This window comes from Ipomoea nil, unplaced genomic scaffold (genome assembly GCF_001879475.1).
Source record: "Ipomoea nil cultivar Tokyo-kokei standard unplaced genomic scaffold, Asagao_1.1 scaffold1421, whole genome shotgun sequence".
Classification (NCBI taxonomy): Eukaryota; Viridiplantae; Streptophyta; class Magnoliopsida; order Solanales; family Convolvulaceae; genus Ipomoea; species Ipomoea nil.
In genome coordinates, this window is record NW_017617849.1 from 3,689,993 (window position 1) to 3,713,495 (window position 23,503).

The following is a 23,503-nucleotide window of genomic DNA, read 5'->3' on the forward strand; positions in this document are numbered from 1 at the left end:
ATAGGGGATGAAATTAGGAAGTTTTCAAAAATCGCGCTCAGTGCAATAGGTACGGTTTGCAAGCTTATTTTGACCATTTTCTCTTATTATTTAGACTTTTATGTCTTCATAAGAGTTGTAGCCCTTTGAGTCTTCTTTCCAATGACGCAAGAATCACCTCATTTGGACATTCCTATGCTGAGATATGGTCCAAAAACCAAACTATCACCAATCTGTGCGAGATGAAACGTTACTGAAAATTTTCGACGCGTCGAGTTTTCTGATGAGTTATAGGTTCTAGCCCCTCGAGTCTTCTTTCCAATGGCGCAAGAATCATCTGAATCGGACATTCCTAGCATGAGATATGATCAAAATACTAAGTTGTCGCCGAATTCAACGGGAATTACAACTCTTCGGTCTTTTGATCCACTTTTCCCTTGTTTGATTCTTGTGATCAAATCCATTGAAAGTACCACTCTTTGGCTCTCTTTGCAGCATTTTAGCCACCTCCTTAGCTTCACCTTGACTTTGTCTTGGCTCCAAACTCGTCCTAGAACTTCCTTTGCTTTTGCAATTGATCTACAATGGTTTCAAACACCGTAAAACATTCAAATCAAGTGTAAAACCATATCTTAATGAGAAAACAAAAGAATATGCAATCAAAGTATCAATTTCATGCACTTGAACCTAACAAACATAATCAAACTAACACTTAAAACATACACAGTTTGGCTCGCATCATAAAACAATCAAGCATTTGTGATATTTATAAATAACAAATCGAGTCTACTATACATGATACCTTACGTTTCAAAAAGTTAATAATTATGTTCTGGTATAGTTGTGCCTATTATTTGTCATGAAACTAGAGCTAAAATCAATAATAGGTTTAACTATATTTTTTTTTTGAAAGTAGGTTTAACTATATTAATGAATCTAAAGTTGCAAATTTATAACATTGCTTTACATGCATAAGTATTTTGTCTTATCGAGACATAAAGAGTCAATTTTAAAAGAGTAACTTCATTCCACTAAACCAGAAGGCCATTAGCACACAACTTCAGCCACTCGAATTTTTGATATTCCTTTTTATTTCTCATCAAACGCATGACACTTAGTTTATGAGTTTTTTACAAATTTTTACCTAAGATTTTACAAAATTTAAACATAAATTAGTAGTTTATATGAATTTACACTACTTAGTACTTACAAGTATCCCGCAATGATATCTCAATTAGCTATTAGGTGATAAATTGTGGATAAGCACGTCGAATCAAATCTGATAGTTCAAGTGTGAGAATCACATTCAATGTAATGATAAGTCACAAATTTAGATATCAGGGATTTTGAGAATTTTGTCTTTGTTGACAAGTATGACATATGAATATTCAAAAAAATTTGATTACATCATTGACATGTCATCATATAATTGGCTGATATCTACTGCACTCGTTAACAAACACGTGTGTTGTAGATCCTTTGACTTTTATGGCAAATATAACTTTCTCCCCACACAAAACAAGAAAAGTCTGATAAGGGAAACAAGAGAGAAACCTCTGCTTTATTGTCTTCTTTTCTATTCATCACTTATATATATAGTTTGGATTTGGGCAATTTTAGTAGAAATAATGAATATGGTGAGCAGCATATATATTAGCGTTGCAATATTTTGTTCAGTAGTTTTGTTGGCTTATTGGGCCTGGAAAACCTTGAGCTGGTTATGGTTTGAGCCAAAGAAGTTGGAGAAGAGACTCAGACAACAGGGTTTCAATGGAAACTCATACCGCCCGCCGTTTGGGGACCTTAAAGAGACTGTCAAGTTGATGGAAGAAGCCAGTTCCAAGCCTATCAGTTTCACCAACGAAATTTTACCTAGACTTTTGCCATTCCTTGACAAAACTATCAAGAATTATGGTAACAACAACGTTTTCCTCCCCTCTCATGTATATATGTCTAGTTATCAAGAATTTTGATGGGGTTAGTTTGAAAATTTTATTTAATTTAAGGTAGTTTCTTACAGGGTTGTAAAAATAGGTCTAGGCGCCCGCTTAGGCCCCGCCTAGGCGCTAGGCCCCTCTAGACTGTGGCGATTTCCCTCCTAGGCGCCCGCCTAGGTTACCGGCCGTCTAGGCATCCGCCTAGCGCCTAATTCGGCCGATTGGGCCGCCTAGCGTCTAAGTTAGTCGAGTTAACTCGTCCATTTCGGTCGAGTTAACCTGATCGGCTCGGCCTATTTTTTTTATTATGTATATGTGTGTGTGAGCGCGCGCGTGCATACTTATATATAATATGACATATATACACTCGTAGACTAGTTTGATACTTTGAATCTTTGGATGATTGAAGTATTTGAGTATTTCATATTTGAGTATTTTTAATTTTTAATATTGTTTTAATGTTTTTTTTTTAAATCATTGTTTTGATGTTATGACTTATGAATTATCATTAATTCATTTATTTGGATGTGTTATTTGATTAAAAGTTGAAAACAACCTCAATAAAATTGTCAAATTGCAAGTCTATAGCTGTTTTTTTTGCGCCCGCCTAGCGCCGCCTAGATTCCGCCTAGGCGCCCCTAGACCGCCTAGGCACTAGGCGCTGTCCGGGCGCCCGACTAGCGCCTAGCGCCTACTGCAACCATGGTTTCTTATCGGTGTTGTGGTTTTATTGGCAGGGAAGAATGCTTTTATGTGGACGGGGCCCCAACCAGAGGTCCTCATCCAGGACCCTGAACTTATAAGGGAGATATTCTCCAAATACACTGTGTTTCAGAAGCCTCCAAGTAACCCGCTGATTAAGCTGCTAGCCCAAGGACTGGCAACTTATGAGAAAGATAAATGGGTTAAGCACAGAAGACTTCTTAATCCAGCTTTTCATGCAGAAAAATTGAAGGTGATTATATACTCTATCAAACTCATGGTTAACTGTATGTGCTAAACAGATATCTAGTGCTGCACGTGTTCTTGAATTGGTAGCTTTGGTACTGAAATAAAGATTATGTTTTTGCTGCACAAATATATATATATATATATATATATATATATATATATATATATATATATATATATATATATATATATATATATATATATATATATATATATATACAGCATATGGTACCAGCATTCTATTTGAGCTGTTCTGAGATGCTAAGCAAATGGGAAAAACTCGTTGCGGCAGAAGGATCAGAGTTGGATGTTTGGCCTTATATCAGAACACTAACAGCTGATGGGATTTCAAGAACAGCCTTTGGCAGTAACTATGAAGAAGGAAGAAAGATATTTGAACTTCAACAAGAACAGGCTGAGCTTGCTGTTCAAGTAGCACGCTCCTTGTACATTCCAGGTTTGAGGTACAATTACACCATGCATCTATCCCAACAATTTCCAACAATCCAATTCTTGAATTCTTGAATCTTGATTTTGTATTTGTTTCTCTGAATACATAGGTTTTTGCCAACCAAAAGGAACAGAAGGATGAAGCAAATCTTTAACGAAGTGAGATCATCAATACTAGGAATGATTGATAAAAGAATGAGGGCAATTGAGGCAGGGGAATCAAGAAATGATGACTTGTTGGGCATAATGCTGGAATCAAACCTCACTGAAATCCAACAGCATGGAAGTAAGAGCTACGGAATGAGTATCGACGAAATAATTGACGAGTGCAAGCTATTCTACTTTGCCGGGCAGGAGACAACCTCAACTTTATTGCTCTGGACAATGATCTTACTAGGTAAACATTTGGACTGGCAAGAACGAGCTAGAGAAGAGATTTTACAAGTCATTGGCACAACTGAGGAACCAGATTCCGACAAGCTAAACCAACTCAAAACTGTTAGTATTCTTTCTCATCTTCTTAAAGTTTGTCAAATTTCAACTTTCATCATCCATCAGAACCATATAACCTTATTAATTTGTCTACATGCATGCAGGTAACCATGATCTTGAACGAGGTTTTGAGGTTGTATCCACCGGGGGTTCTATTCGGTCGAGTGATTGAACAAGACACAAAACTAGGAAACATAACCTTACCTGCCGGAATTCTGATCCTCATGCCACTGATTCTGCTGCAACAAGACCAAGAAATGTGGGGCGAAGATGCAAAGGAGTTCAACCCAGAGAGGTTCAGCGAAGGGATCAGCAAAGCAACCAAAGGGCAGTTCTCCTTCTTTCCGTTCGGCTGGGGACCTCGGATTTGCATCGGACAGAACTTCGCCATGTTAGAGGCCAAGATGGCATTAGCTATGATCCTACGCCGCTATGCTTTCGAGTTGTCCCCGTCTTATGCGCATGCTCCTCAAGCTGGAACTGCTCTCATACCTCAGTATGGCGCTCAGTTAATTCTTAGAAAATTAGAGATCAATTAGATGAAGAAAAATGAATAGTGCTTAGCTTCTTGAATCTTGAGTGTGTGTTTTAGCTCAGACTACTCTGCTTATCAGCTTTTGTATCATATATCAGGTACTATCATTTTCGCTAAAGGGTTTAATTTGTAGTGTGAAGGCCTTTTCATAATAGTCTCTCAATTATTTCACAATTATAAATCTCATCCCTCTTTCAATCTTTTTTTTTTTTTTTAATATGATACTTTGCTTATTTATCCAGTTATGAGGTGTTTGGAAAATGATTTATGAGTCAAATGTAGTTTATTTGACCAATTTTACCATATTTGACTGGTTAAACACTTAAAAATCGATCATATCATAAATTTTAATTCATGACACGGGTAGAATGTAGGAAATTGTAATATTTATTACAGAAAATTTAATACTGATTTGAAATAAATAACACTACTGTAAATTATTGAATTTCCAACCACCTCAAAGTAATCTTAAATCAAGTCGAAAGCAAAAAGTGGTTAGAAATAGCAATAAAGATTTTTTCGGACACCAAAAGTGGTCGGAACAAGGTTTTCGACTTGATTTAAGATCACTTTCAGGTGGTCGGAAATTCCATAATTTCCAGTAGTGTAAATTGTTACTTTTTTTTTTTTGAAAATAAAATTGTTACTTATAATAGGTATATATTGTAATATTTATATGTGAAATTATAATACTAGCTATTTAGGGTTAAATAAGAATATTGATAACTACTAACTCTATTGCAATATCAATTTCACTGAAACTCAAACCCACAACCTCCCCTATGGCTATGAGGGAGCAATATGATGTCATTGGACTACAAAGTTCTTAACAAATTGTGATACTTAAAAATTGTAATTCTAATATAAATATTGTACGGAGTAATAAAAATTGTAATTCTAATATAAATATTGTACGGAGTAATATTTATATGTGAATGAAGTTTTACTTTCGAAAGAAATTGTAATACTTATGGTAAAAAAATTAATACCAATTTAAATTAAAAATAAATCCTTACTAATTATGATAGATATTATAATACATATCTATGATAGATATTACTAATTATGATAGATATTATAATACATATACGTGAAATTGTGATAATATTTAAGGTAAAATTGATTGTTACTAATGATAAATATTATACTAGATCTGTCCCATTTTATGTGTCTTGGTTCGGTTAATGATGCTTGACTGAAGTTATTTTTAATCTAATTTTTCATAATATTAAGTTTAGTATTTGTATACAAAATTTATATATTTGAAAAATACACTAAAAATACTATTAAACACAAAAAATCAAATTTAAAAATAAGTAAAAAAATACGGAAGAAAATAAACAAAGAAGAAAGAGTTACTTTGACCCCATGAATAGTAGGACAGATAAAATGGGACAGTGTGAGTAATCCTTATAACTGAAATTGTAATATTTACAACATGATGGGTGTGATTGAGGGCACATTATTGTATAGACCACGATCCAAAACAACACCATTTTGATGTTAAAAAGAAATTGCTTATTTCTCGCACGTATTAAAGTAGTGAACATTCTATGATAAGATAATCACCTAGTTTAAAAAACAAGAACCTTAGGTCATCCCCATTAGTGCATTTTGCATAGTTTTTGAGAGTATCATTGGTGATGTGAATGAGAGAATGAGAGGAGAGAGAAAATATGAGGTCTTCTTACAAGGAAAGGGTGTTTGTGGGTCACGCGGAGACAAAAGAAGGAAATGCAAAATGCCGCCCAGCTAGGCGCGTCATTAACATTGCATCTTTATTTTCCTTGTGTGAGATGCATGTTTTTCCTTTTTTTTTTTTTCTTCTTTTTTTCTTCTTTTCTTTCTTTCATTTCTCTCATATTTGACACCTCAAAAATCACACTAATATCCACCTACTATAGTCTCATTTGAGTTTTTTTTTTTTTGAAAACAATCCCATTTGGGTTAATATTTCATATTGAACATAAATGTTCAACACAATCGGTTTCCATGCAAGTTCCAAAAAGGATTGACACATGTGACTCATGATGGAGGGTATGGAACACAATCAATTTCCAAGTTCCAAGAAGGACTAACTCATGGTGGAGGGTATGGAGCACGTTACCTCTTGTAATAATGCAATGCCGTGAGTAAGTGACAAGTCAATTTGCCTGACTTAGATAGTTATCCTTATCTTGTAAATCTTTATTTATTTAATCTCATTTCAGCCTTATAAATACCCATCCTCACTCTTTGTAAAATAAGGAATATATACAAAACTCATCTCTTCCTCCTTCAGCTCCATTCTATTATTATTATTATTATTATTATTATTATTATTATTATTATTATTATTATTATTATTATTATTATTATTATTCACAACACTTACAAGTATGACATAGGAAATAATATTTTAACAAAATTTGACTACATTCATTGACCGTCAAATCCAAGCTACCTGACATGTCAAAATATAATTGGCTGATATCTACTGCAGTCGTTATAGATCCTTTGACTTTACTGCCAAAGTTAACTTTCTCCCCACACAAAGCAAGAAAAGTCGGATAGAAAAGGGAAACAAGAGAGAAACTTCTACTTTATTTCATCAACTTTACTATATATAGAGTTGGGCCACTTCTGCTTTATTGTCTTCTTTTTATTCATCAACTCTACTATATATAGAGTTGGGATTTGGGCAATAATTTAAGTAGAAATATAATAAAGAATATGATGAGCAGCTTTAGCATTGCAATATTTTGTTCAGTAGTGTTCTTAGCTTATTTGGCCTGGAAAACCTTGAGCTGGTTATGGTTTGAGCCAAAGAAGTTGGAGAAGAGATTCAGACAACAGGGTTTCAATGGAAACTCGTACCGGCCGCCGTTCGGGGACCATAAAGAGACTGTCAAGTTGATGGAAGAAGCCAATTCCAAGCCTATCAGTTTCACCAATGAAATTTTTCCTAGAGTTTTGCCATCCCTTCACAAAACTATCAAGAATTATGGTAACAACGTTTTCCTCCCCTCATGTAGTTTTTATGGGGTTAGTTTGAGAATTTTGATTAATTTAAGGTAGTTTGTTAATTCTTGGTGTTGTGTTTTTATTGGCAGGCAAGAATGCTTTTATGTGGAAGGGGCCACAACCAGAGGTCGTCATCATGAACCCTGAACTTATAAGGGAGATATTCTCCAAATACACTGTGTTTCAGAGGCCTCCAAGTAACCCACTCACTAAACTGCTAGCCTATGGACTGGCATCTTTTGAGAAAGATAAATGGGCTAAGCACAGAAGACTTGTTAATCCAGCTTTTCACGCAGAAAAACTGAAGGTACGTGATTTCTTATTCTATCAAATTCATGGTTAACTGTGCTAAACAGATCGATATTTAATGCTGTGTTCTTGAGCTCTGGTACTGATAATCAAGATTATGTTTTTGCTGCACATATATAGAATATGGTACCAGCATTCTATTTGAGCTGTTCGGAGATGCTAAGCAAATGGGAAAAACTTGTGGGCGCAGAAGGATCAGAGTTGGATGTTTGGCCTTTTCTCAGAACACTAACAGCTGATGGGATTTCAAGAACAGCCTTTGGCAGTAACTATGAAGAAGGAAAAAAGATATTTGAACTTCAACAAGAACAAGGAGTGCTTGCTATTCAAGTAATACGCTCCTTGAACATTCCAGGTTTAAGGTATAATCACACCATCAATCCCTGCAATTTTCAACAGTAGATTCTTGGATTTTTTTTTTCTCTGAGTAATAACCTTACCTGCTTACCCTAGTCAGCGAAGGATCACGAGGAGATATAGCTAACTGGCTCACATAAAGAAGGCCAATAGGCCATTTTTAGTGAGAGTAGAACATATTTGTAACATTCTGGTTACCAAATCAACAATCTAATCAACTTGGTTGAGATTGTTTCAGACTCATGGATTCTTGAATCTTGATTTTGTATTTCTTTCTCTGTATACATAGGTTTCTACCAACCAAAAGGAACAGGAGGATGAAGCAAATCTTTAACGAAGTGAGATCATTAGTACTAGGAATGATTGATAAAAGAATGAGGGGAATTGAGGCAGGGGGATCAAGAAATGATGACTTGTTGGGCATCTTGCTGGAATCAAACCTCACTGAAATCCAACACCATGGAAGTAATAGCTACGGAATGAGTATCGACGAAATAACTGAAGAGTGCAAGCTATTCTACTTAGCCGGGCTTGAGACAACCTCAACTTTACTGCTCTGGACAATGGTCTTACTAGGTAAGCATTTGGACTGGCAAGAACGAGCAAGAGAAGAGGTTTTACAAGTCATCGGCACAACTGAGGAACCAGAATCCGACAAGTTAAACCAACTCAAAATTGTTAGTATTCTGATCTTTCTCATCTCCATAAAGTTTATCAATTTTCAACTTTCAGCATCTATCAGATCAGAGCCATAAACTTGTCAATCTGTGTACATATATGGATGCAGGTAACTATGATCCTGAACGAGGTTTTGAGGTTGTATCCACCGGGGGTTCAATTAACTCGAGCGATAGAGCAGGACACCAAACTAGGAAACATAACCTTACCAGCCGGTATTCAGATCCTCATCCCAGTCATTCTACTGCATCAAGACGAAGAAATGTGGGGCGAAGATGCGAAGGAGTTCAACCCAGAGAGGTTCAGAGAAGGGATTAGCAAAGCAACCAAAGGGCAGTTCTCCTTCTTCCCATTCGGCTGGGGGCCTCGGATTTGCATTGGACAGAACTTCGCCATGTTAGAGGCCAAGATGTCATTGGCTATGATCCTACGCCGCTATGCTTTCAAGTTGTCCCCGTCTTATGCGCATGCTCCTCAAGCTGGAATGGCTCTCGTACCTCAGTATGGCGCTCAGTTAATTCTGAGAAAACTAGACAACAATTAGATTTGAGGTTTGTATGAATACTAAATGAAGTTACTTTCGAAAATACTGCTTAGCTTAGCTTAGCTTCTTGAATATTGAGTACTGCGTGTTTTATCTCAAGAGTATTTGTACTATGCTTTACTATGCTTATCAGCTTATGTATTAATTTCACACATATATCCAATTCAATTAGAATTTAAATGATGCAATATAATATCACATCACTCTCAATCCTTATAAATTTCATTTTTAACACTTTTTTTTAAGGCGCTATGTGCCCCTAAGTCGAGGCGATCGCCTTAGGTGGCTTTTAGTCAGCTGATCGACTAACCGATCAACTAGGCACCTTAAGCGTCGACCTAGCCAAGTTGAGCGCCTAATTTGGTCAAGTGGAGCACCTAATTCGACTGAGTCAGTGCCTAACGCGACCGAGTTGGTGCTCAACTCGGCTTAGTGGTTTATTTTTTGTTTACTCGAATACGCATTTTCTATATTTCTCCAGTCATGTACTCAACTAACCATCTAACATATGCACTTGACTAATTTACTGGGTTATAACAACAACTCCTAGCCTTGAATGAGAAAAGTAAAGTTGATATACTCGGATTACTAGGCCGCCTAGGCGCGTCCGGGCTTCTTCAAAATTGCACAAGAGTAACAAGGTAATTAAGAGTGGAGAAATATAAACGGGAAATAAGAAAAATCACCTTAATTGGAATTGAAATATCTCTAACCAACAATATAAAAAGAGGGAAGCAACTTTGCATTTGTGATTCATCATTATAAGCCGTTGACAAAAAAATTATCATCTGTACCCTTAATATATATATATATATATATATATATATATATATATATATATATATATATATAAATTTAATATATCAGATTGAGTTTTAAATCAAACATGTATAAATTATATTAAAATAAAGTGAATGTCCAACAACAAAAATATTTCAATTAGAAATACTAAAAATCTTCAAGTTGAATTGAACGAAAACATTAATTGGAGAAATTTGTCAGTTAGGTGAATTTTTGGTTTGAATGCGTACCTCTTTTTTTGTTCTTCTGATAAATGCATAACTCATACATAGTGATACATCTATTCAGAAACACTGGCGGCACAAAATCACATTTGAAGTAAGGCAAACTTTTTTTTTTTTTTTTTTTAAACCAAGTAAGGTAAAACTTAAACAAAAGGTAATTAAAGTAACCTCTCTGCTCTATCATGGTTAAAGGATCGGGGAGAACAGAATGTTGAGGTATATACAGATTGTTTGACACTACATCGTTATCTTACTACACCAACCGTTGTGTTGCGCACGTATCTAGGCTATGCCATTGACAGCTGCAGACTTATTGCATCTTTGATTCAGTTTTGTTCGTTTCACTTTATTCCTAGATTAGACAATTATTTAGCTCATGCTTTAGCTACTACGGCTTAACAGCAATCCGCTGCTATGTATTGGGATTTTCTCCCACCTGACATTATTTCGGCCTATTTTTAATGAAGCACCATAAAATTTTCAAAAAAAAGTAACCTCTCTGATCTATATAATTAATTAGTATTGAAGAACAAGAAATTAGTAATTGAACAAATAAATACGAGTTAATTAATTTCATTTTTAATTTATAATTTATGTAATCATACTTTCACTTTCGATTCTCAATTAAACTTTTTAAGTTATAATAATCATATATATTCGGAGAAAAATTCAATTTTGGTCCACTGACTATTAGAGTTGTGTTAATTGCAACACTTGACTTTCAAAAATGTTAATTTAATACTTTGACTATGCAATTTTTATCAATTTTGGTCAATCCGGCCAAATTGCTGACCAAATTTTGTCGAAAATTTTTAATAGGGTATTTTAGTCTTTTTGCATCTTTTTTTTTTCTCCGTGCAAATTCGCCGCCGGTAATGGTGAAGGCCGCCGGAAATTTGATTCAACAATTCTGATAGCGGCGAAAATGTCATCATAGCCGGTGATAATACTGCTTCGACTTGAGAAACCCTTCAAAATTAGACTTCACCCTGTTTTTCAGATCCGAATCCATCACCATCGTACCAATCGACGTCAGATGCCTGAACGACACTAACATCCACCTTCCATTCCTCTCTGACTCCCTCCCCACGTTCACATGTAGTCTTAATCCTTCCACGGCTCACGCTTTTCAAACCCATCTCCAAACTTTCGCCATTTTATTCAATTACAGAGCTCGTAGAGAAAACCCTCCGGATTTGGAGGTTGCGTGAGCCGTCGTTGACATCCAAATGAGCTTCTTCAGAGTGATGCAAATAAGGGTGTTTGGCTGGTGCAAAAGCTTGCCAGAGAAGCAAATCAAGGTTGTCGTCGGTCATAATTTGTTTGTGTTTATTTTTGTTGTTTGGTTTCTTGAATTTTATGCCACCACCACTTTGTCACTGTCGTTATTGGCTTTGGAAAGAAGAGAGGACCAACTCATCCGAAATAGGGGAGATGAAAGACGGCGGCAGCAGCTTCAAGAACAGAGAAGAAACGATCGCCGGAAGCTGGGTATAAGAGATGGACCGTCGGAGAAGAAAGAATAAACAAGTAAAATGACTAAAGTACCCCTATTATTTTAACTATTAAAAATTTTCGGCGAAATTTGGTTGGCAATTTGGCCGGAGTGACCAAAATTGATAAAAATTACATAGTCAAAGTACTAAATTAACATTTTTGAAAGTCAAGTGTTACAATTAACACAACTCCAATAGTCAGTAGACCAAAATTGAAATTTTCTCTATATATTCGTCCTACTTGACTATTCCTTTCAGAGAAACATGGGGTTCTATTTTATTTTACAATCCATGAAAAGGAGTGTAGGAGTTGGTGAACAAACATCCTCGTTGTAGTAATAGAAATGCGTGGACCTGGTATGACTATGCATAGATCACGGCAAATTATTTCATGGACCATGGTTCACATAATGTAATGTGGACCATAATAAAATGTACATTTTTAATATACTAAATGTACATTATTTTTGTACTGAATGTACATTATACAATATAATATAATGTACACTCAGAACAAAAATAATGTACATCCCCTGAATATAATGTACATTATTTTTGTACTGAATGTACATTATTTTTGTACTAAATGTACATTATTTTACAGTAGACAAAATATGGTCCACACAACTTGTGTAGACCATGGTCCATACAATAATGATTGATAGATCACCTCTATTTGTGTGGTCCGTTCTAGTGACAGCATTCCCTTTTTAATGTAATTGGTTGTTCAAATGATAAAACTTGTCCCTAATCAGTGCTAAACTTGTGATTAATTGTTACAATGAGAGGGTAATGATTCTAACAACTCATTTAGAAGTGGGGACGGCAATTCTACCATTATGCATGTGGACCATTCACTCACTTTCTTAATCAAATTACCATTTTGTTGATTAAACCTCCTAAACAGAACCCCTTAATTTTATCTGTTGTGTTTTTACAATTTTTACAATATCTTATAATGTGATAATTTTAAGATATTAAAGATATTGTCTAGCACATCTCCAAAAGATTTTTTTTTTTTTTTTACTGTGATTAATCTCGATCTCTTGTGTAGTTTGTAGGTTATTACACATTAGCAAAATTTATTAAACAACTAATAATGATCAAATGAATCAAAATTGATATATGAAGGTAAAAAAAAATCACATTAAATTTAAGCATTTACAGCACAACTTTTAGTATATTAGCATTTACTGCTTGCCCCTTAAATTTTGAATTTCTTTTTTGACAAATGTGGTCCCGCTTCTACTGGTTGGAATGATATGAGATTTTGGATGACCGACAGAAGCGGCAATGGAATTACCATTGGCGCCGTTGGAAAAATAAGAAAAAGAAAGAAACAAAAAAAATAAGAGGAAATGAGTAAAAGAGACGTGGGGAGCGCTGGAACAACCAAACAAGAAAGAATAAAAGAGTACAAATAATGGCTCATTTGGTTCACGGAATAGGTTAGGAATAACATAGCATTCCCAGTAATAGGTATATTTCTTTGTTTGGTAACCATTCTATTATCAGGAATAATATTCTTGGTAATAGCCTATTACCTCAAATAAGGTAATAGCTATTACTAGGGCCCCTGGTATTAGCCTATTACTGAATGCTCAACCTAATTTAACCTAATTTTTTTATCCTAATTTTTTTAACCTAATTTTTTTATCCTATATATAAATTTATCCTATTTCACCACCGTCGCCGCCGCCACTACCATCGCTACCCCTACCACCACCGCCGTCCCCACCACTGCCACCGCCACCACCACCACTACCACCCCAGCACTACCACCGCCACCACTACCATCACCACCACCACCACCACCATTGCCGTCGCTGCCACCACCACCATCGCCACCAGAACCACCACCCAGCAGCACCACCGCCGCCAGAACCACCACCCAGCAGCACCACCGCCACAACCGTCGCTACCCCCACCACCACTGCCGCAACCGTCACCACCACCACCGTCGCCTCCACCACTGCCACAGCCACCACCACCACTACCACCCCAGCACCACCACCACCATCACCACCACCGCCACCAACATCGCCACCACCACCACCACCGCCACCACCACCACTACCATCGCCACCATCACATATTTTTATAAGAGTATTTATGTCTTTTAAAACATATTTCATTTCTATTCCATAAATCAACCAAACACTGTAATATAATTCCTAAAGTCTATTCCTTCCGCGAACCAAACAATAGAATACAATTCCTATTCTATTCCTTGCATATTCCATTCCTTATGGAATAGCATTCCTATTATATCAAAATTCATTCCGTGAACCAAACATGCTGTAAGAGTCCGTAGGATTTCTTTACATTATATATTTACAAAAAAATAAAACAATTATATATAATATACCATTTGTGTACAGAATTGTGTTATTTTTTTTAATTTTTTTTCGAGTGCTACTATCTCTGTGACAATGTAAAATGTATGCCACCTTTACTGAGGCTCGAGTACAACCTTGGTGTCATTAGACCATGAGGTCTTGGCCAGAATTGTGTAATTTGAAAAGAGAAAAAAATTAATTTTTAATTAAAAACGATAGGTGCATTGTAATTTTATTTTATTTTTTGGTCTCATCCCCCAAAATTTTCCCTATTTTGTGGCAAATTATTGGTCCACACAATGTTATGTGGACCATAACAAAAAATACATTGTTAATATACTAAATGTACATTATTTTTATACAATATGTACATTATACTATATTACTATATAATGTACACTCATAACAAAAATAATGTACATCCCCTGAATACAATGTACATTATTTTTGTATTAAATGTACACTATTTTTGTACTGAATGTATATTATTTTACAGTAAACAAAATATGGTCCACACAACTTATGTGGACCATGGTCCATACAATAATGATTGCTATTTTGTCCGCATTTTCCAAAAAAATTGAATCCACCCCTATATAAACAAATCTCAATTATACAGAAAGTAAGAAGAGAATTACTAGCTAGAAACATTTGTGGAACAAAGATGGAGATGGTGTTTGGTATGACAGCTGGTGTTGTGTTCTTGGTGTGGCTATGGAGAGTGTTGTAGATCCTTTAACTTTTATGGCAAATATAACTTTCTCCCCACACAAAACAAGAAAAGTCTGATAAGGGAAACAAGAGAGAAACCTCTGCTTTATTGTCTTCTTTTCTATTCATCACTTATATATATAGTTTGGATTTGGGCAATTTTAGTAGAAATAATGAATATGGTGAGCAGCATATATATTAGCGTTGCAATATTTTGTTCAGTAGTTTTCTTGGCCTATTGGGCCTGGAAAACCTTGAGCTGGTTATGGTTTGAGCCAAAGAAGTTGGAGAAGAGACTCAGACAACAGGGTTTCAATGGAAACTCTTACCGCCCGCCGTTCGGGGACCTTAAAGAGACTGTCAAGTTGATGGAAGAAGCCAGTTCCAAGCCTATCAGTTTCACCAACGAAATTTTACCTAGACTTTTGCCATTCCTTGACAAAACTATCAAGAATTATGGTAACAACAACGTTTTCCTCCCCTCTCGATCATGTATGTCTAATTATCAAGAATTTTTATGGGGTTAGTTTGAGAATTTTGATTAGTTTCTTGTTGGTATGTATTGTGGTTCTATTGGCAGGCAAGAATGCTTTTATGTGGACGGGGCCCCAACCAAAGGTCCTCATCCAGGACCCTGAACTTATAAGGGAGATATTCTCCAAATACACTGTGTTTCAGAAGCCTCCAAATAACCCACTCTTTAAGCTGCTAGCCCAAGGACTGGCAACTTATGAGAAAGATAAATGGGTTAAGCACAGAAGACTTCTTAATCCAGCTTTTCACGCTGAAAAATTGAAGGTACTCATTACACACTCTATCAAACTGTACTCATGGTTAACTGTATGTGCTATACAGATATCTAATGCTGTACTGTGTTCTTGAATTGGTAGCTCTGGTACATATTGATAATAAAGATTATGTTTTTGCTGCACACACACACATATATATATATATATATATATATATATATATAGCATATGGTACCAGCATTCTATTTGAGCTGTTCAGAGATGCTAAGCAAATGGGAAAAACTCGTTGCGGCAGAAGGATCAGAGTTGGATGTTTGGCCTTTTCTCAAAACACTAACAGCTGATGGGATTTCAAGAACAGCCTTTGGCAGTAACTATGAAGAAGGAAGAAAGATATTTGAACTTCAACAAGAACAGGCTGAGCTTGCTGTTCAAGTAGCACGCTCCTTGTACATTCCAGGTTTGAGGTACAATCACACCATGCATCTATCCCAACAATAGATTTTTGGACTTTTGAATCTTGATTTTGTATTTCTTTCTCTGTATACATAGGTTTCTGCCAACCAAAAGGAACAGAAGAATGAAGCAAATCTTTAATGAAGTGAGATCATCAATACTAGGAATGATTGAAAAAAGAATGAGGGCAATTGAGGCAGGGGGATCAAGAAATGATGACTTGTTGGGCATAATGCTGGAATCAAACCTCACTGAAATCCAACAGCATGGAAGTAAGAGCTATGGAATGAGTAGCGACGAAATCATTGACGAGTGCAAGCTATTCTACTTTGTGGGGCAGGAGACAAGCTCAACTTTATTGCTCTGGACAATGATCTTACTAGGTAAGCATTTGGAGTGGCAAGAACGAGCTAGAGAAGAGATTTTACAAGTCATTGGCACAACTGAGGAACCAGATTCCGACAAGCTAAACCAACTCAAAATTGTTAGTATTCTTTCATCTCATCTTCTTAAAGTTTGGCAAATTTCAACTTTCATCATCTATAAGAGCCATAACTTTATTAATTTGTCTACATATATGCATGCAGGTAACTATGATCTTGAACGAGGTTTTGAGGTTGTATCCACCGGTGGTTCTATTCGGTCGAGTGATTGAACAAGACACAAAACTAGGAAACATAACCTTACCTGCCGGAATTCTGATCCTCATGCCACTGATTCTGCTGCAACAAGACCAAGAAATGTGGGGCGAAGATGCAAAGGAGTTCAACCCAGAGAGGTTCAGCGAAGGGATCAGCAAAGCAACCAAAGGGCAGTTCTCCTTCTTTCCGTTCGGCTGGGGGCCTCGGATTTGCATTGGACAGAACTTCGCCATGTTAGAGGCCAAGATGTCATTGGCTATGATCCTACGCCGCTATGCTTTCAAGTTGTCCCCGTCTTATGCGCATGCTCCTCAAGCTGGAATGGCTCTCGTACCTCAGTATGGCGCTCAGTTAATTCTGAGAAAGCTAGAGAACAATTAGATTGAGGTTTGTATGAATACTAAATGAAGTTACTTTTGAAAATACTGCTTTGCTTAGCTTAGGTTAGCTTCTTGAATCTCGAGTACGTACTGCGTGTTTTATCTCAGAGTACTTGTACTATGCTTTACTATGCTTATCAGCTTATATGTATTAATTATATGAGTCAATTCCAGCAATGATCCTCTGACTATTGCGATTTTTTAAAATTGGTCATTGATTTTTAATTTGGACGAAAAAGACACTTAATTTTCTAATTTGTTCCACCAAAGGTCCTTCCGTTAATAATCCGTTTCTTGACCGCCCAGTTTAGGGGGTAAACCGTAGATGTGTCTTTTCATTATATTGATTTCTTCTTCCTCTCAGCCTAAATGAAGGCTCACCGGACCAGGATGGAGCGACTGCAAGATCCCTTCACAATCGTTATATCCTACACCACGGCGCACATAGCACTGTGCGCCGCGCGCCTCCCAAAACGACGTCGTTTTGGGGTCGTGTTGGGAGGCGCGGTAGGAAGTTGCTGAGATTATGTGTATTCGTTCACAACGTTATGTGTATTGGTTCATACAGTTATGTGTATTTTTTATACAATTATGTACATTGTTTTTATACAATTATGTACATCCGAATCAAAAAATTTGTGTGTATTATGTTAAGAGTTGATGTGTATTATGTTAAAAGTTTATGTTTATTATGTATTATGTTAGATTATGTGTATTATCTTTTAAAAAGAGTATGTATATTTTGTTATAACATTATGTGTATTCATGTATAACATTATATGTATTCAAGTATAACATTATGTACATTCTTGAACAGCGGGTTTTTTTTAAAGAAAAGCCTACTGCCATTCACTGGGGCGAGAAATTTAAAAAAAAAAAAAAAATTAAAACGACGTCGTTTTGCATCTGAGCGCATAGTGCAATGTACGCCGTGGTGTAGGATATAAATTGCCATCCCTTCACATTGTTGCCGCCAAGACCGTGCTGGTTCCACCAGTTATTATTGGGCTCCAGGTTTCCGGCGAACACCAGCAGGAACGGCGGCAAAGACCCCAGATCGTATATTATCCTCTGTCGTTGAACCTTCATCCACCTCTCGATTTTGCTCCGGTAATTCCTGTCTCGCAATTGCCGGAGATACTCCGAGTCAAGTGTCATGGCTATGTGAACCAAAGAAGGGCCACAACACGACGCCATTTCAATCCCTAGTACACCTTGGCTAATCACCAGACAGCCCACGTCGTTCTGATCAGAAAATCCAAACCCACCACCGTTCTCTCCCTCATTAATCTCCGGAAAACTCCTAATCCCAACACACCCAAACGACACTAATCCAAGAATCAAAACAAAAACAACCGCCCGTTCAGAACAAAAACCAACACACCCAACCACGCCGCGCTTCAATCTCCCGGCGAACCTCGATTTCCACGGGGTAGAGACCCTCTTCCGCTTCGCACCATCTCGGCCTAGGAATGTCGAACCAGTTTGCCGATTACCCAGATGTGCATTTTATTAATAGGAAAATGTTGTAGTTAATTATGTAAATTGACACTATTATAACGTAATTCTACAATATTATTGAGAGAAAAAACTAATCCTTTTCTGGTAGGTTGATTAGATAGTAAACTCTTTTATTCCCTTTAGCCAAATCACCCATCTTCATACATGTGTCCTTCTTGAATGAGTTGAATCAAACAATTGTTAGCCATCACAAATAAATTACAACCTGATTTATTAATCAATTAACTGGTAGACACAACATTGAAAGTAAAGGTAAGTATATGCAAATGAAGGACTTCAGCAAGCCTTAATTATTATCATTACATCATGGCAAAAATTTCACCATTTGACATGTGAACAATAATTCATTCCCTCCTAGAAAGTGACCGCATTAGGAAATGTCATCAGTGATCATGTTAAAGATACTTTTTAACTAAATGAATTATTTTCAAAAAAAAAAAAAAAAAAAAAAAAAAAAACAACAACAACAAATGAGAATAAAACAATTTACGTGGAGCTACCAACCCATCCATTTCAAATTACACTCTCCCTCGGAGAAAGCACCCGCATTGAGAGATGTCATCAGTCATCATGTGTGATGGGGGTTATACCCTGATCGGTTCGGGTCGTCTAGCCCGGTCATCAGATCCGCTCGGTGATCCGTGTAACATAGCCCGGTCAGCTCCTCGGGAAGTCTTTCTCCGGTCGCCCGACCATCTTCTGGAGGCAGAGCGCCTTGGGGGCCTTGCGCCTCTTCGATCGGTGACCGGGAGGGACAACCGGGTGGAGCTGGACCCTATTGCTGTCAGGAGGTGCGCACCACGTGTAAGACTGCATGCTCGCCTCCTCGAGACACGATGCATGTACGCCACGTGCCCGTCATGCCGGAAGACCGGGTGCTGCTCCCTATGTCTCTTATAAATACTGCATTTAATGCTGCGCTGGAGTGAGGACTTTTGGATCTATCGATACACTGTACTCCAGAGGGTCCCGGTCATTGTCTACGATCGGTCAACCCTTAACTCTACTGTATCAAAGTACGACTATTTTATACACATCAATGTGGAAGATCTTTTTTAACCAAATGAGTTGTTTCCAAAAAAAAATGAGAATAAAACAATTTATGTGCGGCCACCAACCTATCCATTTCAAGTTACACTCTCCCTCGGAGAAAGCGCCCGCATTGAGAAATGTCATCAGTCATCAAGTGGAAGATCTTTTTTTAACTAAATGAGTTGTTTCCAAAAAAAAAAAAAAAACAAACAAATGAGAATAATTTTTTTAACAAAATGAATTATTAAAAAAAAAAACAACAAATCTATATCTATATCTATATCTATATAGGGAAAGGATCAGGTGCATTTGTGGCTTCCCGTGCGGTTGTACGGTTGATTAATGTACGTGAGTTTTATACTTAATGTGCGTGAGTCTTGTGCTTAATGTGCTTGAGATTTGTACTTAATGTGCGTAATGTTAATGCGCGTGAGTTTTGTACTTAATGTGTCTGAGTATTGTGCTTAATGTGGGTGAGATTTGTACTTAATGTGCGTGAGATTTGTGCTTAATGTGCGTGAGTAGTTCAAAATTACGAGCTCAAAAGGAAGCAGAACAGAAAACTCACACACATTAACGCCCAAGCTTCTTGTTACTTCTTCCTTCAATTTGGCCATGGATTCTGGATTATCAGCTACCTTCAGTGCAGTTGAATGTTTATATAGATGACGCACGCACAACAAAATTTGTACACCAACTAAGTGTGAATTTCTGTTGTATTATTCCCATAATTCTTAACCACCATAGCCGCCTCCGCATCATCATCAGGGAGGGGGCAATGGCTACTGGGGATGGGGAAAAAGCTGACATCCATATTTCCAGTCAATTATGGATCATTTTCCGTTTCATCCTAGTGAATAATAATTAATAATATTTTCCTTATTCGTTTTCAGTCAATCGTAGATCCTTTTCCGTTTCATCCTCGTGACTAATAATCAATAATATTTTCTTTCTTAAATTTTCACACACACACACACACATACACACACACACACACAAGAAGCAATGCGCAATTCTAAAGAAAATGGTTAGAAAATAGGACAACCAATAACAATGCACAAAAGAAGCAATGCGCAATTCTAAAGAAAATAGGACAACCAATAACAATGGACAATAATATTTTCCATTTCCATTTTCAAGTCAATTATGGATCATTTTCCGTTTCATCCTCGTGAATAATAATCAATAATATTTTCCTTTTTCATTTCCAGTCAATTATGAATCATTTTCCGTTTCATCCTAGTGAATAATAGTTAATAATATTTTCCTTATTCATTTTCAGTCAATCGTAGATCCTTTTCCGTTTCATCCTCGTGACTAATAATCAATAATATTTTCTTTTTTAATTTTCAGTCAATTATGGATCCTTTTCCGATTTATCCTCATGAATAATAATCAATAATATTTTCCTTTCTCCATTTTCAGTCAAATATGCATCCATTTCCGTTTCATCTCAGTGAATAATAATCAATAATATTTTCCTTTACCATTTTCAATCAATTATGGATCATTTTCCGTTTCTTCCTCGTGAATAATAATCAATAATATTTTTTTTTTCCATTTTCAGTCAATTATGGATCCTTTTCCGTTTCATCCTCGTAAATAATAATCAAAAATATATTCTTTTTCAATTTTCAGTCAATTATAGCTCTTTTTCCGGTTCATCCTTGTGAATAATAATCAATAATATTTACCTATTTCCATTTGCAGTCAATTATGGATCTTTTTCCGTTTCATCCTCGTGAATAATTAATATTTTCTTTTTTCATTTTCAGTCAATTATGAATCTTTTTTCTGTTCATCCTCGTGGATAATAATCAATAATATTTTCGTTTTCCATTTTCAGTGAATTATGGATCCTTTTTTCCGTTTCATACTCGTGAATAATAATCAATAATATTTTCCTTATTCATTCTCAGTCTGATCTTTCCGTTTCATCCTTGTGAATAATAATTAGTAATATTTTCTTTTTCAATTTTCAGTCAATTATGGATTCTTTTCCGGTTCATCCTCGTGAATAATAATCAATAATATTTTCCTTTTTCCTTTTTCCCTTTTCAGTCAATTATTTCATCCTTGTGAATAATAATCAATAATATTTTCCTTTTTCATTTTCAGCCAATTATAGATCCTTTTCCGTTTCATCCACGTGAATAATAATCAATAATATTTTCCTTTTTCATTTCCAGTCAATTATGGATCATTTTCCGTTTCATCCTAGTGAATAATAATTAATAATATTTTCCTTATTCGTTTTTAGTCAATCGTAGATCCTTTTCCATTTCATCCTCGTGACTAATAATCAATAATATTTTCTTTTTTAATTTTCAGTCAATTATGGATCCTTTTCCGGTTTATCCTTATGAATAATAATCAATAATATTTTCCTTTCTCTTCAGTTGAGTCACCATGATTTATATCCTCCTAAATGCTCTGTCGGGCCGAGGTGTGGGGGTCCCTTAGGGTTGGGGTTCAACCTTTGGAAGAATAATATTTTCCTTTCTCCATTTTCAGTCAAATAGGCATCCTTTTCCGTTTCATCTCGGTGAATAATAATCAATAATATTTTCCTTTACCATTTTCAGTCAATTATGGATCATTTTCCATTTCATCCTCGTGAATAATAATCAATAATATTTTTCTTTTTCAATTTCAGTCAATTATGGATCCTTTTCCGTTTCATCCTCGTAAATAATAATAAAAAATATATTCTTTTTCAATTTTCAGTCAATTATAACTCTTTTTCCGGTTCATCCTTGTGAATAATAATCAATAATATTTACCTTTTTCCATTTGCAATCAATTATATATCATTTTCCGTTTCATCCTCGTGAATAATTAATATTTTCTTTTTTCATTTTTAGTCAATTATGAATCCTTTTTCGGTTCATCCTCCATGGATATATAATAATCAATAATATTTTCGTTTTCCATTTTCTGTGAATTATGGATCCTTTTTCCGTTTCATGCTCGTGAATAATAATCAATAATATTTTCCTTATTCATTTTCAGTCTGATCTTTCCGTTTCATCCTTGTGAATAATAATTAGTAATATTTTCTTTTTCAATTTTCAGTCAATTATGGATTCTTTTCCGGTTCATCCTCGTGAATAATAATCAATAATATTTTTCTTTTTCCTTTTTTAGTCAACTAGTATTTTCACCCGTGCGATGCACGGAATGAAATTGTTGTAATATATTAAGAATATTTAAATCGATATATAATTATTTAAGAGTTAATTTCACCAGAGGTCATTTATATTTTCTGACAATTCCAAATTTAATCCTAGACTATAGTTATTAATTATTACAATTTATTCTATGTTACAACTCTTACGTTAATATTCTTACTATTATTATTAACACTTAATTACTTTTAGATATTATTATTACCACTTATATTATTATTATTATATTATTATTATTAATTTCTTTTCAAGTACTGTTAGTATATAATGGTCGTGAGGCACAATAATAATATAACCATAATTAAATATTCTTGTATTGTATTCCGGAGTTAATGTCATTTTTGGTCCTAGACTTATTAAGGCATTGACATTTTTCATCCTCTATAATAAAAATTGCCACTTAGTAGACACTGTTATTGGTCGTTGGACAGTTTTGATCCTCCGTCAATGAAGCCGTTTGTTGACCGTGAATTAGAAGGGGTTTTTTTTTTTTGTCTTTTTATGTCTTATTCTTCTAATCTTGTTTAGACCAGTGCTGCTGTGACTCCTGTGAGGCAAGATGGCGAGACTTGGCGGCTAAGTAGTAACCGTCGGTAGTGAGTAGCAGCGAGGTTCTTCTCCGGCGAGTTGTGGGTATGGAGGCGAGCATACGAGGCAGTAACTCCTTCCGGCGACGGACCAGTAAGGCAGATCTGGCGGTGCAGCAACAGATCCGGCGAGGTTGGGGCCT

The 23,503-nt window shown here is 35.9% G+C and overlaps 3 protein-coding genes across 3 annotated transcripts; all 3 read left to right on the forward strand.

Moving 5' to 3' along the window:
- The first annotated feature begins 1,544 nt into the window (after nt 1-1,544).
- LOC109187635 (cytochrome P450 CYP72A219-like) lies at nt 1,545-9,382 on the forward strand. Its single transcript, XM_019337876.1, has 6 exons — nt 1,545-1,616; nt 7,060-7,330; nt 7,437-7,654; nt 7,777-8,018; nt 8,303-8,690; nt 8,801-9,382. The coding sequence occupies exons 1-6, from the start codon at nt 1,608-1,610 to the stop codon at nt 9,233-9,235; spliced, it is 1,563 nt and encodes a 520-aa protein (XP_019193421.1). The 5' UTR covers nt 1,545-1,607; the 3' UTR covers nt 9,236-9,382.
- Nucleotides 1,594-4,542, forward strand: LOC109187634 (cytochrome P450 CYP72A219-like). The gene is made up of 5 exons (XM_019337875.1): nt 1,594-1,893; nt 2,654-2,871; nt 3,090-3,331; nt 3,428-3,815; nt 3,914-4,542. Exons 1-5 carry the CDS (start codon nt 1,608-1,610, stop codon nt 4,346-4,348), a joined length of 1,569 nt encoding a protein of 522 aa, XP_019193420.1. The 5' UTR covers nt 1,594-1,607; the 3' UTR covers nt 4,349-4,542.
- Nucleotides 9,383-14,719: 5,337 nt separating the features above from the next.
- Nucleotides 14,720-17,239, forward strand: LOC109187636 (cytochrome P450 CYP72A219-like). Its single transcript, XM_019337878.1, has 5 exons — nt 14,720-15,265; nt 15,387-15,604; nt 15,781-16,022; nt 16,108-16,495; nt 16,599-17,239. Exons 1-5 carry the CDS (start codon nt 14,980-14,982, stop codon nt 17,031-17,033), a joined length of 1,569 nt encoding a protein of 522 aa, XP_019193423.1. The 5' UTR covers nt 14,720-14,979; the 3' UTR covers nt 17,034-17,239.
- The last annotated feature ends 6,264 nt before the right edge of the window (nt 17,240-23,503 follow it).

Excerpts from the sequence above, each read along its gene's own strand:
- LOC109187634 (XM_019337875.1), top strand. The coding sequence starts at position 1,608 with ATGAATATGGTGAGCAGCATATATATTAGCGTTGCAATATTTTGTTCA. Across the intron at positions 2,872-3,089 it reads TTCATGCAGAAAAATTGAAG|CATATGGTACCAGCATTCTA; the intron begins GTGATTATATAC and ends ATATATATACAG. Across the intron at positions 3,332-3,427 it reads TTGTACATTCCAGGTTTGAG|GTTTTTGCCAACCAAAAGGA; the intron begins GTACAATTACAC and ends CTGAATACATAG.
- LOC109187635 (XM_019337876.1), top strand. Across the intron at positions 7,655-7,776 it reads TTCACGCAGAAAAACTGAAG|AATATGGTACCAGCATTCTA; the intron begins GTACGTGATTTC and ends GCACATATATAG. Across the intron at positions 8,691-8,800 it reads AGTTAAACCAACTCAAAATT|GTAACTATGATCCTGAACGA; the intron begins GTTAGTATTCTG and ends ATATGGATGCAG.
- LOC109187636 (XM_019337878.1), top strand. The coding sequence starts at position 14,980 with ATGAATATGGTGAGCAGCATATATATTAGCGTTGCAATATTTTGTTCA. Across the intron at positions 15,266-15,386 it reads CAAAACTATCAAGAATTATG|GCAAGAATGCTTTTATGTGG; the intron begins GTAACAACAACG and ends TTCTATTGGCAG. Across the intron at positions 16,496-16,598 it reads AGCTAAACCAACTCAAAATT|GTAACTATGATCTTGAACGA; the intron begins GTTAGTATTCTT and ends ATATGCATGCAG.